General features: G+C 38.6%; 1 protein-coding gene across 1 annotated transcript in view; it reads right to left on the bottom strand.

Moving 5' to 3' along the window:
* The window catches only part of LOC117425955 (cadherin-13), a 339,797-nt gene that overhangs the window by 225,585 nt on the left and 98,403 nt on the right, over positions 1 to 15,809 (bottom strand). Inside the window, exon 3 of the mRNA XM_034043295.3 lies at positions 8,897 to 9,105. Coding sequence (XP_033899186.2) covers positions 8,897 to 9,105 — 209 coding nt within the window. The remainder of the gene's footprint in view (positions 1 to 8,896; positions 9,106 to 15,809) is intronic.

The following is a 15,809-nucleotide window of genomic DNA, read 5'->3' as shown; positions in this document are numbered from 1 at the left end:
TGCAGTGTCTCTGGTTGTCTTAATTGGACCAATACTTACTTGTTCTGTGTCTCAGTTGATCCATTCACTATTTAGGTCTCTCTGGTCTTTTTTCACTATATCTGAGACATGTATACAGCACTATTCTTTTCAAAGCTGTACGGTTACAGTATGTATTTCTTAAGCACAGCTATATCAATAGAGAAACAGTTTAAAATTGTCTGGTTTCACAGATCTGTGATACCAATTCTATGAAAAATAGACCTTTATGACTTTGGACCAGATGACTGATGCTGCTATTACAGTATGTCCAATCCAAACCACAGTTCTTTAAACAACAGTCATGATGAGACATTTTTGGAAGCGACTTTTCAGTCAATAACTGTCACTTGGATTGGGGTATGAGTAAGATGATATTTACTTTGGTCTCAAGGGGCGAAGGGTGAACTGATTGAAAAAATGTGAACAATATAATTAAAGTGACAGTGAGAATGAAAGAGTGAGAGCATGAGAATGTGACTGAGAATAAGAGTGGGCGTGAGAGAGTGAGTGAAAGATTAGGAGAGGGAGAGAACAAGATAAGTGAGAGAGTGAGAGGAAAGTTGGGGAAATCTTCACAACCTGTCTGCACCACCCTGAGCCTCATTGCTGTGTCACCGCATGCCCCTCCGCATCTGGAAGGCAAAGCCTTCACGTTTCCCTTCACTTTTAACAGCAAGCTCTTACTTGAAGGCTCTGGCAGAGCACCTGGCAATGCAGCTCAATAACTCAGCTCAGCACCCCAGTGTCAATCGCTCTTGTTTATGCAACCGTAAGTTCAAAAAGCCGACGACAAGCAATTTATTGTCCATGAAAAATGTCACTGGCGCACACTTCTCATTTGCATTGGGAAATAAATGTCCTTTCTTTTTCAAGGACTCTCAGCTTCGGCAGTGTACCCTGATTAAAAAAAAAACACACACACACACACAAATAAATAAATAAATACCTGATCAATTTACAAAATTCATTCTAGCATTAGCTTGTAGAATTTGCTGGATAATTCTGGTATGGTGTTGGCAATTTTGGATAATCTCTGGAAAATCTGATTTCCCACTTTTTTGTCGATTAAACCAATGCATCATTGTGCTTCCAGCAAAACGCCTCAACATGATAGAAGGTGTAACCCTGCCACTGCCAGTTTTCATTTTAATGTTGGATTTTATTGGCTTTTTTTTCTTGCTTATTTTATGCGTGACTAGAGGCAGTAGAAAATCTAAGCAGCGAAATCAGCTACCGTAAAAACAGAAAAACCCTACTGTTAGTAACACCAGCCTTTTAAAAGAAAAATGTGTCTTGCACAATCCAGTTGGAGTCAAAGGAGAATTTCAGCAGCCTGACAGGCTTGAAACATAGAGATATGAAGTGCTGGGCACTGTTAGAGTTTGAGCCTTATTGCTCAATGCATCTGGCATTCACCACTATGCCAAGACCATAAAGCAAAGTAATACTAACACCTTTAAAAAAATCATCTTATCTTCTTCCTGTATCAACCTGGGTGGTACTGGTTTTGCCTCAAAATCAGCTTCTCTGTGTCAATTTGCTACCAGAAGCATGTATTTCCCTTTTTTGTCTCTTTCCAAACTGTTAGCATCACCCCAAGTATAATCACGTGCATATTATGAAGTTCTGGATGGATGTTCTAAGATTGTTTCACATGAAGTAAACGTTACACTGATTCCAGCCATAATGCATCACATAGGACTGGAACCAGAAAAAGGCCACTTACTGTTTAATATGGGTTTACTTTTTTAAAAGCTTAATTTCATGCTGACTTTGGCTCCCGAGTAAACTGATTAAAATGAAAACAATATCTGTGAAACTGGAAAACGTCACACCTGAAGGGACTGTGAAGTGGGCTCAGAAGCTGCTGTTAATTATCTTATAATCTATTGTTAGACCAAGAAAGGGGTATTAAAACACACTGCAGCTTCAAGTGCGTGACCTGAACTAATATGGTGAAAACTATTCTTCAAGATGCTGCTGGGCAGAAAGAGAGAACGTGATTTAACCAGTCTTACATACAAGTCCATTACAGTGGCTGTAGCTGACAAAATAATTCCAATCAATCTTGCAATGTGCTTCCATTCGACATTGCGGTCTCAGATGTCCAGTTTTGAAATAAACACATATTTTAGCAAACATGTATAATCATTTTAAAACCCGACTTCTGTTATTGCACACTGTTAAATAAATCTCATTTTGCAGATGGTGCTTCAGATTGAGATAGTGTTACACTTCCTTTGTAATGTCACCTGATGAGTACATTTTTTCCCATCCCTTTAGTTTTGAACCAGCTGCTTCTCTTATTGATTGACAAGGCAGAATGACATAGGAAGTGAAACAGTAACACACTTCCTGAAAATAAGGGCAAGCAAACTGAGAACTATCTTTAACCGAGTATAGAACCAGGTATTATGTTTCTTTTAAAACTGAACATTTGAAACCTGTATAGCTCTGTGGCAGTCTGGCTCGCAGTGGTGACGTCACGGACCAGGAAGTAGAAACCAAAACAATGGCTGGGCGGTTGAAGCTGAGTGCAAGCACTCAGCGTATTTATTAATAAACAAAACAAAAACAAAAGATTTAACAAAACACCAAACAAAAGGGCATGAGGGCCAAACGAATAAACAAACAAACAAGTAAGTGTCGTGCTGGATAATCCAGCACGTTTTAGCAATTGTTTTTTTAAATGTTGCTCGCTCTCTCCGCTCCCCGTACTCTCCTCTGTACACCCAACCATGAGTGCAGAGAGCTGCAGGTTTATATACTCTGGCCGAGGGATTAACTAGTTGTTAATTATCTTATTATCCCTCGGCCAGAGTCTGCACACGTTTGGTAAGGATGCATGACTGTCAGCTAGTTAAATAATCAGTAGCTGATCAGCCATGCATCCTCACAGGGTTTTTAAATATGATAATAAAAGACGCGGCGCTTTTATCCGCGCCGCAAACAAAAATACAAATAATAATACATAGTGGCGGGACACTCCGCCACAAGCTCATTTCAGGATTATTTTCCAACGATTTACTTAAGAAAATGTTGTTTAGATTATTGCGTAGAATGTAGATCAACAAATGATACCAATTCCTCTGTTAGTTTCTTGCTTTACAAGTTCTTTTATCTGACACAGAGAATCTTGACCAATAAATTAGATTCGATAAAAAAGTTTCAGATTCATGTCTGTTTCCTGTATTACATATTCCATTCTCAGGGGATGGGGATGTATAGAATATGTACATTTGCACCTCAAAATGTGAACCGCAACTCTGCAAATGTCACTCCGACAGCTAATGAAGAGTTCATTACGATAAAAATGTTTTAAAGTGCTGAGCAACTACATGCTCCGTCAACATACAATCTGCATCTCTCTTGAATAGGGGGGCTAATAATTGCAGCAAAGTCATGTCCTTGTAATCTAACTCGGTTTGCATATATTATTGCTAGTATTATTCATTTTTGACTTTGCCTGGTTGGGCTTTTATGTCACAGACACGACAACATTTCAAGACAATCAGCCAACAGATTGGTCCCCTGACAGAACTGCTGAGGAGGCCAGAGGGTCAGAACAATCTTGGGAATCCAAACAGCTGACCTACAATAATGTTGGTACTTCTACTGATGAACTAGATCTGTGGAGAAAGAAACTATGCCCGCATCCCCCCCCCCGCCCCCCCCTGCTGGTTTTTGTTCCAACCAATTCAGTGCTTGGTTGGAACAAAAACCAGCAGGGCAGTGGTTCTCCAGGACCAGGACTGAGAACCACTGGTCTGACAGACATATGTTATGTAGGCCACATCAGCCAAAATGCGTTTTTATTAGTAAGGGCCAGCTTGTGCATTGCCGTGTATCACCAGAAACAATAGAAGAAAACTTGATTCTAAAAAGTGGAATATCACTAGATACTGCTGGCTGGTACTTTTATAAAAGGCACTTTGATTGATCTAGCCTAGGTTACATATGTCTATGGCAGGCAAATAGAACTGAAGGGCAGTTCTGAATTCCGGAGAGAAAAGACAATAACACAGACTTATCAAATACGACGACGACTACTGATAATAATGATAATAATAATAATAATAATAATAATAATAATAATAATAATAACAGCATTTCAGCAATTGCAACAATAATCTCTCATAATGATAGCAAATGTCATAATAAGGTACTGTAAGAAGCTGGTAAAAATAAAGTTTAAAGTTAGTGGTGTTAATGTGAGGGTTAAAGGATCTGCTACTCTTAAAACCATTAAAAGGGATATAAAAATAATAATAATTAAAAAAATCTAATGACATGAACAACTCCAACCCCCCCCCCCCCCCCCCCCCCGATAGTATTCTTCTGATGATACAGTGACACTTTAAAATAATGGCCTCTAATTCATAATGAAGCCCACAGGAATAACATCTGAATATCGTATGTATTTCCTCCGAGTTCTTAAGTAATTCATTTTGAAGTCAGCCCTGCTTATTCATGTGTATTTAAATTACCTGTATTAATTCCATGTTTCTTTGTAAAAAAAATGATGTTGAATTTGCAGCCACCATTTTAAAAAGTGTTTCCCAGACATTATTTTCACTTTGAGTCTATTTAACCTGTAATCACACTGTAGATTCACTCCCTGTGCAACAGGCATTAAGACCCCTACCTAAAACTTTAAACTCCCTTTAACTTTAAGTGCTGTCAGGTGGGGTCCTAACACCTGGCAGGGCCAGAATCTACAGCATGTTGGCAGGTTAAATGGGCTTTACCTGAATCCAAAGGGAAAATAAATCCTGGAATAATGAAATGATCAACTAAAAAAAAAAAAAAAAACTTGTAAGGAAGTTATTTTGTTTTCACCAGGTGGTATAGAGGGGCAGTGTTCTTCACATCAGAGATATGTAGCTTACAGAAGCATTTTTTTATTTGCTGGAAACATCGATACTTTACTGATTTAGTTAAACAGACAGGTGTCTCTGGATCCCTGGCTGTCTTAGCTTTGGCTTCAGTATAAACGAACATGTCGGGGGCTAGCTGGCAATCTGCCTTGTAAGAAAAATCTTCCCCACTGAGAAAAAAAAGACACTTGTTCCTACAGTGTTTAAACAGTGGCAGTGCATAGGAAAACCAATGCAATGCTTCCAAAGTTCTGCCCTGTTGAACACAGGCACACAGAGAATGAAACAGCACCTTCCTTCTGCTCAGCAGCCCCACAGCTGTAGCGCTCTCCAATATGTACCCAGACAGCTGCTTTCAACCCATTTGCTCCAGGGTGCTGTCTATTTTAAGAAGCACTGCAGTGCAACTGTATTACCCAAATCGCTCACTTGACATGGATATTAAAACGCGAAGCAGTCAAGCTGACTCCACTATACAATGGCTAAAGCACTTTTTGTTAAAGTCCATTGAAAAGATTCCCTCTACCATTACCACTCCTATACCCCAGCATCCTTCTTTCCCCTTCACCCTACTCTATCTATCTGAAGTAATTTAAAATCCACCGATATAGAATTGTGGTGCAGAAGTAAATGACTAGAAAACCGCAATCCATTGGTTAGCGGGTCTCTTGTCAGATGTGTTTTGCAGAATACCTTCACGCGCACAGGAAAGAAAAGGTGAAAGGGAAGCCTGGGCTGATTCTTTATTGTTTAGCAGACAGTGGATCGATTCCATTGACCCAAACTGTGATCTCAATATTGCTGTTGTTTGAATCATTAAAAGAAGAGCAGTTGGGGAGTCGGTTTACTTCTATCTTACAAGCAAGTAAAATGTCAGGCGTGTTCCTATTTTTTATATTTAATAGTGCTGGACTTTCCTGGTCTACCTTGTCTTTTATTCTTTGTCGATCCTCTTTGGGCATTGCTATGAGGTCGATACCATCTGCAAATCCATATAGCATGACTCCTGCTGTCTCATCTGTTAGTGCTAGTGGGAATACTAGGTGTCTCCAGGATGCAAAAGATAAAGAACGAGATAATTAGAAAGCGGCTGAAACAGGAAACAACTTTGCTGCAGAAAATTCAAGGAAGATGATTGTGATGGTTCGGTCATGTATCAAGAATGGACACTGATAGAAGACCCCTCATGGCAATGCACACAAAGGGACATGGAATGAAACCTAGGGAAAGACCAAGGATTTGCAAGATAGATACCATCATGAACGGACCTGCAGCAGGAAGGCTTAAAGATTAATGAAGCCCTGGAGTTGGTGTCAGACAGAAAACAATGGAGAGACATTCTGCCCTATCGTTGCTGCTGAGCTGACAGATGGGAATTTAAGAGAAGAATAGTGCTGGGACAAATATGCTGAGAGAAGTATATCTGGCAACTTCAGGTTCACAGAAATGTCTACAAATGATTGTTACACCTTTAGGATGCCTGTTAATGAACTAAGGAATAATGTGAGATAATAGCATAATGCAACTTGTATAATTGCCTGATACATTGCATTTAATAATTTTAAATGCTGCAATAGCTTAGAGGTGACACTTCCATTTCAAGACCTTAGTGTGTAATACTGTAATAGCTCCATGGATTGTCAGGGAGAATACAGTACATTCATTTTGATTGTTTCCTATATAAATGTGACAGTTCCCTTAAGGCTGATGTACAGTTGTGATGAGTCAAAGGGGTCTTGGTATGTAATTCAGCCTCCAGACAGTAGAAGGCAGCAAACCAACTCGGGACTTCCCTTACCAAGGTCTCGTGACCATGGCGAAAGTCATCTTTATGAGGGGCGTCACCTTGGTGAGGGGCGTAAGTGCGAGTATGTAAATTCTGGCCACTGGAGTCAAATGAGTTGTAAGGACACTTGTCAGCTTGGGATTGGTGTTCCACTGACTACAGGGGTGGGGCTTTGCATACTAAAGGGGACGTGCTATTGTGTTCGTGGTTGGTCCTAGAAAAGATAGGTGGGTAAAAGAGGCGGAGGGAGACAAAGGTGTTTTGGCTTGTTTTGGTTGCATTTTTGTTTACACGGGGTGGAAACTTTACTAATATTTTCTTTTCTGTTTTATCCGCTTTTTTATGTCCGGGGACACCGTGAAGAAGACTAAGGACGTTTCCACTTTCCTTCTTTTGACCATTACTCCAGCACCCCCTCCCTCACACCATTCTTTCTTTTTTTTGTTGTGTTTACTTGTGTCGTGTAGCGAATAATAGTAATAAAACTTTTTATTTTTGTTACACGCAAATTACTGTCTGGACATTCCATTGTTACTCACACGCCTCACAACAGTATATGCATGATGTCAGCCTAACATGAGAGAGAAGATCTACATTTATAGATGACTTTCATGATTCTTGAAGTCTTGGTTTAAATTATAACACACTCTTCTAAACGTTTACCAAGGGAAATTTCTACAGCCATTTTGCGGATTACCATGGTTAATCATGGTTTTAAAAAGAGGAAGATTCATTGGTAGTGCGATAGAAACTGCAAAGCTTCATTGAAAAGTCATCCCATTTTTGAACTTTTTATTTTACTACACGTCATTTAACACTTACTCATGGCTGCGAGCATGGACTCATCTGGGGCTGTACATATGTTAACAAATACAGAAAATGCATATAAAAAGGGTATAGTTAGAACTAAGGTAAGATCAACACAATTTATATGAGACTTCCTCTAAGTTTTTTAATGTGCTGTACTACAATGTGCCATGCTTTTGCCATATATGTAACTACAAGAGTAAACAAGACAGAAATGAATAGCAGACGATCAAACTGATAAATCTGCTGAGCCTAATAGGCTGACAGCACAAAAATATAAGCGTACAAGTACTGTAGTCTTCAATGAATACCCATTCAGTTTTGTGCTGAAAAGTATCCAGCTGTTCGCTGATAAAGAACAATAATTAATCTTGAAAATGGCTGCAAGTTTAAAAATGGACAGGAGAACAAAAGCACCCTACTGAAGTAATTATTTTAATGATGGAAAATGCTTTGCAGAAATTTGTTTTACGGAGAAAAAAACATGTGCTCAGGCTATGTGTAACAAAAATAATAGATAGCAAAGCAATTTATTTATTCTTTGTTCATTTGAAGCTTTTTAGTTTGTAAATACTGTACACTTTAAATAAAAAGAAATAACACATAGGTGAAAGCATTAATATGGTAGACGTCAAAATGAAAAAGTTATGTTAGAGCAATACATTCCATCCTTTTAAAATGAATTTCAATGTTACTATTGTATGTCTTTATGTGGTCTGCATTTTATTTGTAGTTTTGTTTAAAATAAACAAAACAAAAAACACATTAATTGTTCCCACTGAAAATGCAGGGTGCATAGTCATATGCTGCTCAATATGAAACAATGACATCTCCCACACAGGCTTGCTTATCTCACGCATGTAAAATGTGTCAGAGATGTCATTGCAGAACATGCTTCTTCATGTGTTGTTCCTTCCCAAAAACAACTTATGGAGCAAAAGCGTTGGTGCTTCCAAGTATTCAACATCATTTTTTTAGCCAGAATAAACAACACAGTGGCCATGTACAGTGTAGAAGAAATACATAATATAGGCAAACAAAAGATCTGTGCAACAACAATCTTAACTTTAATTAGCAAAGCAGGGTCGGTCTGTCTGCAGCCAAGTTATCACCTTGTTGAGTGTGACAGACAGACAAATAGAGGTACGGACACGATCAGTGTATGAATGAGGGCCCTAAAGATATGTAGTAAAGTAAATGTATAAATGTTAATTTTAGCACAAAAATTAGTCATTTGTCTCCGTTTTTAAGACGCAACACACTCAGAATCCTATATAGCACTCCTACGATATTCATCACAGTTTAAGATAAACAGATCTCTGGCTATTTTGTAAAGGTGTCTCATGGGACATGTCTATAGACGCCTACATCGTTCACCTCATCTGGAAATGGCGACACTCTTTACCTTCAAAGTCAGACGTCTTTCCGGAGCTCCATGAATTTTGATCTCTGCCATGTCATCAGCGAAGGCAGTCCGGCCGTGGATGAAAAGGGTGGAGCCGCTGTCTGTGACGTCTCTGCTTGGGACCACTGACCCATCCTCGTCTACGATGAAGGCCGGGTGGGACACTTCGAAGTTCACATTTTCATTTCCATGACAGTCATCAAAGTTAACTACAAAAAAAACAAAAAAAATATCACTTTTACCAATAGGAAAAGACAAATGAAAACTGCTTTGACACGATCACCATGTCAAAGCACATATAATACTGTATACTTTGGCTGACGTTGTTGTAGCTGCCAATGGCCAGGGAAAAGGTATGGTGCAATCGTATCAAGATGTGCTCATTCACAATGATCCGTGATATGAAAATAGATTTTGTGCAGAAGACACAAAAAGGAATTCTACAAAGCGTTCCAGTGGCTGGTTAATTATGGTAGGCTGGCTAGAGGCACAATTTGAGAATCTACTGTACCTTTGCAAAAAGATAAAATAGTGTCCTTTTTTAAATTAATTGAAGATTTCCGTCACAAGGGTGTGTGTCTCATAGTTGACTGTCTAAGGAATAGAAAAAAAATACTTTCATTCCCACTTAAAGAAACTTTTCACATCAACTGAAATTCTCAATAAAAAAAGACTTTTGGAAATGATGACAGTGTGCGAGGACTCTTGGTAGAATACACAACTGTTGACATGAACCTTAGCCAATAGAGGTGAAATCAACACATAACGTGATCTACTTCAACCCTATTTACACATATATGAACCAGCGCATCAACAATATCGGAAACACAATTAAACTGCATTTGACATATTGCTTTGTTTCTTATAGTTATGCAAATGTCAGCATCACAAGAGCCAATCAAATCGCATGAAAGTCACCAAAAAGCTTCTACATTCAGGCCCAAATTTATAAAGGGGAAAAACAGACCGAAAAAGCCACTTAATGTGCATGAAGATGTGTTACAAGCTCGAAATACATCACCAGGACAAATGAATAAAACATGGAATGAGGATGAGCCCTCATTGTGTATGAGACTTTTACTTTCATGCGCCTCGAAATATCGTTCCATCTTTTCTTAATCTCCTCCACCATTCTTTTAATAATGCCTACACTCTAAGAAGTAAAGGCGCTCGTTAGAACCTTGCTTTGCCACTGTGGGGAGACCTTTTTAGGTGCATCTAAGAACCTTTTTTTATATGGATTCTATATTCTCTACTTGCAGACTTTCTGTTTTGTCATGTAAGCCATGAAACATATATTGAAAATTGGAGTTTGCAAAACAATACGGTACCGGTATTATAAACCGTAATTTACAAACTGACTTGATCAGAAGGGTTAAAAAATGAGTTCTTTGCAAAATGTTATTAAATGTTACTTTTTCCTTGAAAATGATGTCTCCTTCTGCTGCAGACAAGTCTCCCACATCACCTTGCCTTTTATGTAGCCTACTGTCCGACTGCCGCCATTTTAACGCCTGCTTTTCAGAGTTCTTAAAATAATCACGCAAATACGAGGCCCGCAATTACCGGTAGCTTTAATAAATTAGACTGAATATTTAATAGACCTAATTTGCAAAATCCCTGCCCAATTTTAGCAGTTTCGCAGAAATGCCCCAGAATTACATATTGTAACGGGGCGAGGAGCCCTGTACGTATTATTTGTTTATTTATTGTTAGAACGGGGTCACGGGGTCCCCTCCGCCCCTGTGCAGGTTATTGTTTTGTATTTATTTGTTTTTGTATTTATGTATAAATATAGTGGCATTTGTTTGTTTTGTATTGTATTGTTTAGCAGCGTGGATGGGAAGCCCCATTCAAATTAAAAACCTCGTGCAGAAGAGGTGTCCATCTCCCGAATTAATATTAAGTGATTAATTTGTTGCTAAATCAGGAGATGGTCACCTGCATATAAACCTGCAGCTCTCTGCACTCCGTGTGGGTGTTAGGAGCAAGAGCGGAGAAAGCGAGAGGAGTGAGAGAGAAACAAAACTATACCAAAGAACTATACCAAAGAACCAAAACGTATAGGATCAGTGAAGGCTACTGCCCAGCCTGATCGTGTTGTTTGTGTTCAAGATTTTGTTTTTGTTTAAATATTTATTTTCGCTCTGTGAGCAAGTCTTTTCTGTTTGAACTTTTTATTTTATTTTTTGTATTATTTAAATAAAACGGCGCAAGCGCCTTTAACTGCAGTACTACCTGGTGTCAGTTTTTGGTTCCTGTCACACATATGCATATACAGAATTACATATGTATCAAGGGCTAAAGCGCACAGAGACATTGCCCACACAAATAACGTATTAATTGCGTGCTATTGCGTGTGTTTTATAAATCCCATCCAAGAATTAAGAACCCTCAGCGCCCGTTTTACGGTCATAAAACATGCGAATCCTTTTATAAATCTGGGCCTCAGTGTTTAAGAAGTCAGAGCACAGCAACTGCAGACATGTTTTGTTCTGTTTGGGGCTCATCAGTGCAGTGTAACTGTACTCCAACTAGTGAAGCTGAAGAGAGTAAGTAAATAAAAGCATATTTCAAGTTAAGGTGATATAATTACAGTATGGTATAATTAAGGTTATAATTACGGTATATCATAATAAAATTAAGAATTCCTACTGTAAGTTCACAAACTAAATATCAATGGGCATGTTTTATTTAATTACAAATCAATTACTATTACTTCCCTTAGTCACCTGCCCATTGTTTTTAATAAACATCAACCAATACCCAACAGTAAACATTACAGAAAGGTTCTATCAGTATACTGTAAGTACCAACTTAATATACTGATGTGTTATACAAAATCAGAGACAATGAACTGGAATGCATTAACATTCATAAGTTGCTTAATTGTTACACCAGTCACTGCTTTGCTATTTTCATCTGCTAGGTGACACTGGGGAAGAAAAATAGGCTGTGTTTGAACTGTCACAGCACAGGGAGAAGAAGAGAACCTGAAGACAGTGTATTACATATTGCTGATTCCAGCTAGAGGCAATTAATTGGGTTTTTTTTGTTGCCTACATTATAATAAGAGAATGGAAACTACAGTAACAGCAAGCCCCCCGGTGGATTACTTTTCCACAAACTGGCAGATGGAGGGCTGCTTATTTCTGCATTATCAACAGCGTGAAATAAATGCTTTTTTTATCCTCTTTGTAGACTTATACGGTATCACCTGCTGTCTTCAAAAAATGTCAATAGTAGACATCCAGCCAGGTAGAAATGACATCCCATTTCAAATGAGCTTTATTTTTTTTAATTTAGTAGTCGGCAGTTGATTTTACCCCATTTTTCTCCCAATTTGAACCGCTACCACCCCCGCGCTGACTCGGGAGCAACGAAGACGAACACACTGTCCTCCAAAACATGTGCCGTCAGCCGACCGCTTCTTTTCACTCTGCAGGCTGTCAACCCAGAGATACAGCGTCGGAAGACAACGCAGCTCTGGGCAGCTTACAGGCAAGCCTGCAGGTGCCCGGCCAATCTACAGGGGTCGCTGGTGCGCGGTGAGCAGAGAACACCCTGGCCAACTTAAGCCCCCCCCCCCGGGTGGTGCTCGGCCAATTGTACGGCGCCTCCTGGGAACTCCAATCCACGGCCGGCAGTTAAATGAGCTTTTTTAATGTGCATCCCGAGAGAGAAGCTGCATTGTTCTGTTTTGCTTGTGCAAAAAAAAAAAAAAAAAAAGAAAGAGCAGTTGTAGCATTTAGAACTGATGTTATCTCCTGCAGGGTGCCTAGCATGACAGGAATACAATATTTTTTGTTATTTTATTATTCCTCATAGAGAAGATTGCGGCTGTCCTTTCAAATAGCCAGGAGAGATCATTATCTGCGCTGAAATCCCAGGCTGGACGCTTCTAATTAGATTTGTTACTTGTCACCAGATAATTGCGTCTGTTTTGCATTTATATTATTTATTTGTGATTTGTTTGTGGGGATTTATTAATTTCCTTTACTAATGATGTGACAAAACAGGTTCTAAGACTTCAGCAATTGTTTGGGCAGATTTACCTGCAAAGAAGTTGGACAAAGAGGAGAGAGCTGCTCTATTGCATTCAGCTTCAAAGATCCTTTAGGCTAAAGTGTTACCAGAAAAAAAGAATTGCAACAGAAACACTGTATTGTTAATATGCTTTGTGTATACACACATGTATGGATATATGCATTTATGTATGTACAGTATTAGGGGTGTAATGATTTATCATGTATCGATGAATCGTGATACTTTCTTTGCATTATTGTATCCCTATGTATCGTGATACAAGACCAAAAGTACAACATAGCTCATTGTCGTTCAGCAAGCTGTTCATGACTGAAGAATAAGTATATTGTATTGTTGGCATGATTACGTACATACTCTCCCTTACACTTTAAGAAGATAGTCAATTAATAAATGATCATTTGATCTTATTTATTATGCATCATACAAGTAGCCCATCAGGAGCTCCATGACATGCATCATGATACATATCGGATCACAACCTTGAACTCCTGATACGCATTGTGACATTCGTTACACCCCTAGTATGTATGCACCTAGTGAAAATGATGCAGTTAGAAACTGAGGCAGCCAACAGAAAGTAGTCACATTTTTCCAGATGTAAGTCACAGTATGCTGAAAGTGTTACAATCATACTGGTTGCCCCAATCAGTATTTTCCACACATTGCACTTAATCAATGAGTCACAGAATAGATTTTTTTCTGATATGCAAAGGCAAATAGGGAACAGTTAAACATGTGAAGTTCTTGCTTTCAATAAATACAAGTATAGATTCTCAACTGCAACGTCAACCACCTGTTATGTCTCGGTCTGTTCGTCCGTGCTCTTTTTCCATCAAATAGTTGAACACTTTCCAGAAATGTCTTTGTTTATTTCAGGACACATATTCTACAAAAAAATAATACATTCTTCAAATAAAAAGCATTTTCTGTTTGCTTGTCGTGAAAGAAAGGAAGCATAGATCGTTTGAGACAAGAACTGCACTATGAAACACTGATCTCTGTGTGCAAGTTAAACAAAAGATACAGACATTGTATATCACAATCCCAATGTTAAAGAAGTTCTCAGTTTCTTTTATCACTTCTTAGGTTATTTTACCTCTGCAGTGTCTTTGGGGTCAAAACTTGTTACTGGCTGCAAATAATGTCAGTCTGTAGGGGAGGCAGCTGATTGGTTAATAAAATGACAGAAGGTGTTTAAAGGGTGGTGACAATTTAATTGTACAGGTAAGTGCAACATGACCTGAAAGCAAGGTTTGCAAACAGATTTCTTTAGCCGAGTGTAGTTCCAGATATCATACAGCACATGTTTGAAATGTGATGTGTTGGACATTTGAGATCTATATCGCAAATAGAAGTGCACAACAGTTACATGTATGAACTTAGAGGAAATATGTAATCATTGAAACATATTTATTCACTAAAACCTGTTAATTGTGTAACAGGTCACAGTCGCTCAGCTGCTTATGCCTTTGGGAAGAATCCATGCATGCCTTACATAAAACCTCAATAATCCCTGTAGTATTTTTCTCTAAATTAAAATTCCTTGTGTGATCACCCAAGTATAACCCTTACATTTCATCCACATTCCAAACAGCTCCTGCATTCCCCTCAGACCTGGGAATTGTACTGAGGTTTTGCGATGTGAACTATAATCTGCACTTATCTAGTTGACTCATGACCTGAGCTGAACACAGGATTTTTCAAAAAGTGACATCAAGGAGAGGTGAGTGAATTAACCTGCTGAACTACCTAACCCTTCAAATCTCCACGTCTTAAAATCCAATTGCCCTCATCCATAATAAAAGTGTGTTAATCCTCCAGGAGCTGTGCTGCTGGAAACCACAGAGCAGAGCAAGCATGAGTGTTTAACACATTTGTGCAATAGACATCTTTAATGCACGACCTGTAAATAGCAATAATATTTTCACTTATTTCAAGTTGCAGATGGAAGTTACAGATTGTTCTTCCAGTTATTTTTTAGAGTGAAATCCACAAGTGCATTCTTTTTTATTCTATTATGTCTTAATAATACCTAGGCTTGCTACTTTTCGATATTAAATCGGTAAAGCTCGTTAAACGTTGAATTCCCCAAAAATATGAGTTCGACTGAAATAAATTTATATTGGATAAACATCGGTAAAATCACTTGCTATTTTTTTTATTTTCTTACCAAAAAATAATCATTTAGAAATCATCCTCTCTAGTTTGTGTAATGGTTATACTTGCTGTCTGTCCTGTCTCCGTTCCACTCGGAATGGCTGGGGGTCGCTGTCCGTCATCTCAGTGGTCCGGCGTTAGTACTGTAGTTTCACCCTGTTCTGACAGATCTCGTTGACTGAAGCAGTGTTAGAATGCTCTCATTTGCCAGCTACGGCGCCTGTCATTCAAAGCGCCTACTTTGAAAATAGCGGGTTAAGGTGTATGTAAGCTTTTGCTTTAGGTAGAGAAAAACCCTTAATGAATATTGCGCAGAATACTCTGGACAAAAGCTGAAGTCTACGCGGCAGGACGAAGCGGGCCCGTCTGCCTTGCCTGTGACTCTGAGTCCGGCTATGCTAAAGCAGGAGGGGGGTAGGCTCAGACTCCAAATAATAAGTGAAAGTTACTTCTGTTCAACTATCTAATGTTTTGTGCATTTTATTTTAACTCATAAATCTATGCTATAAAGGTCTGTGTAATACATTTTTATATGCTGCGTTTACTACTATTTATTTGAGACCATTTTTAAATGTATAGCTTAGCTGTGGCCAAACGGTATTTTATTTAGAATGTTGGTAACCAGTCTGTTGCATGTTGAATATGATAAAATATGAATAATACCCCCCCCCCCCAAAAAAAAAAAAAAAAAAAAACACGGTAAATTCTT

The sequence above is a fragment of the Acipenser ruthenus genome, chromosome 20 (assembly GCF_902713425.1).
Source record: "Acipenser ruthenus chromosome 20, fAciRut3.2 maternal haplotype, whole genome shotgun sequence".
Classification (NCBI taxonomy): Eukaryota; Metazoa; Chordata; class Actinopteri; order Acipenseriformes; family Acipenseridae; genus Acipenser; species Acipenser ruthenus.
This window is presented reverse-complemented; position numbering and strand designations above follow the sequence as displayed.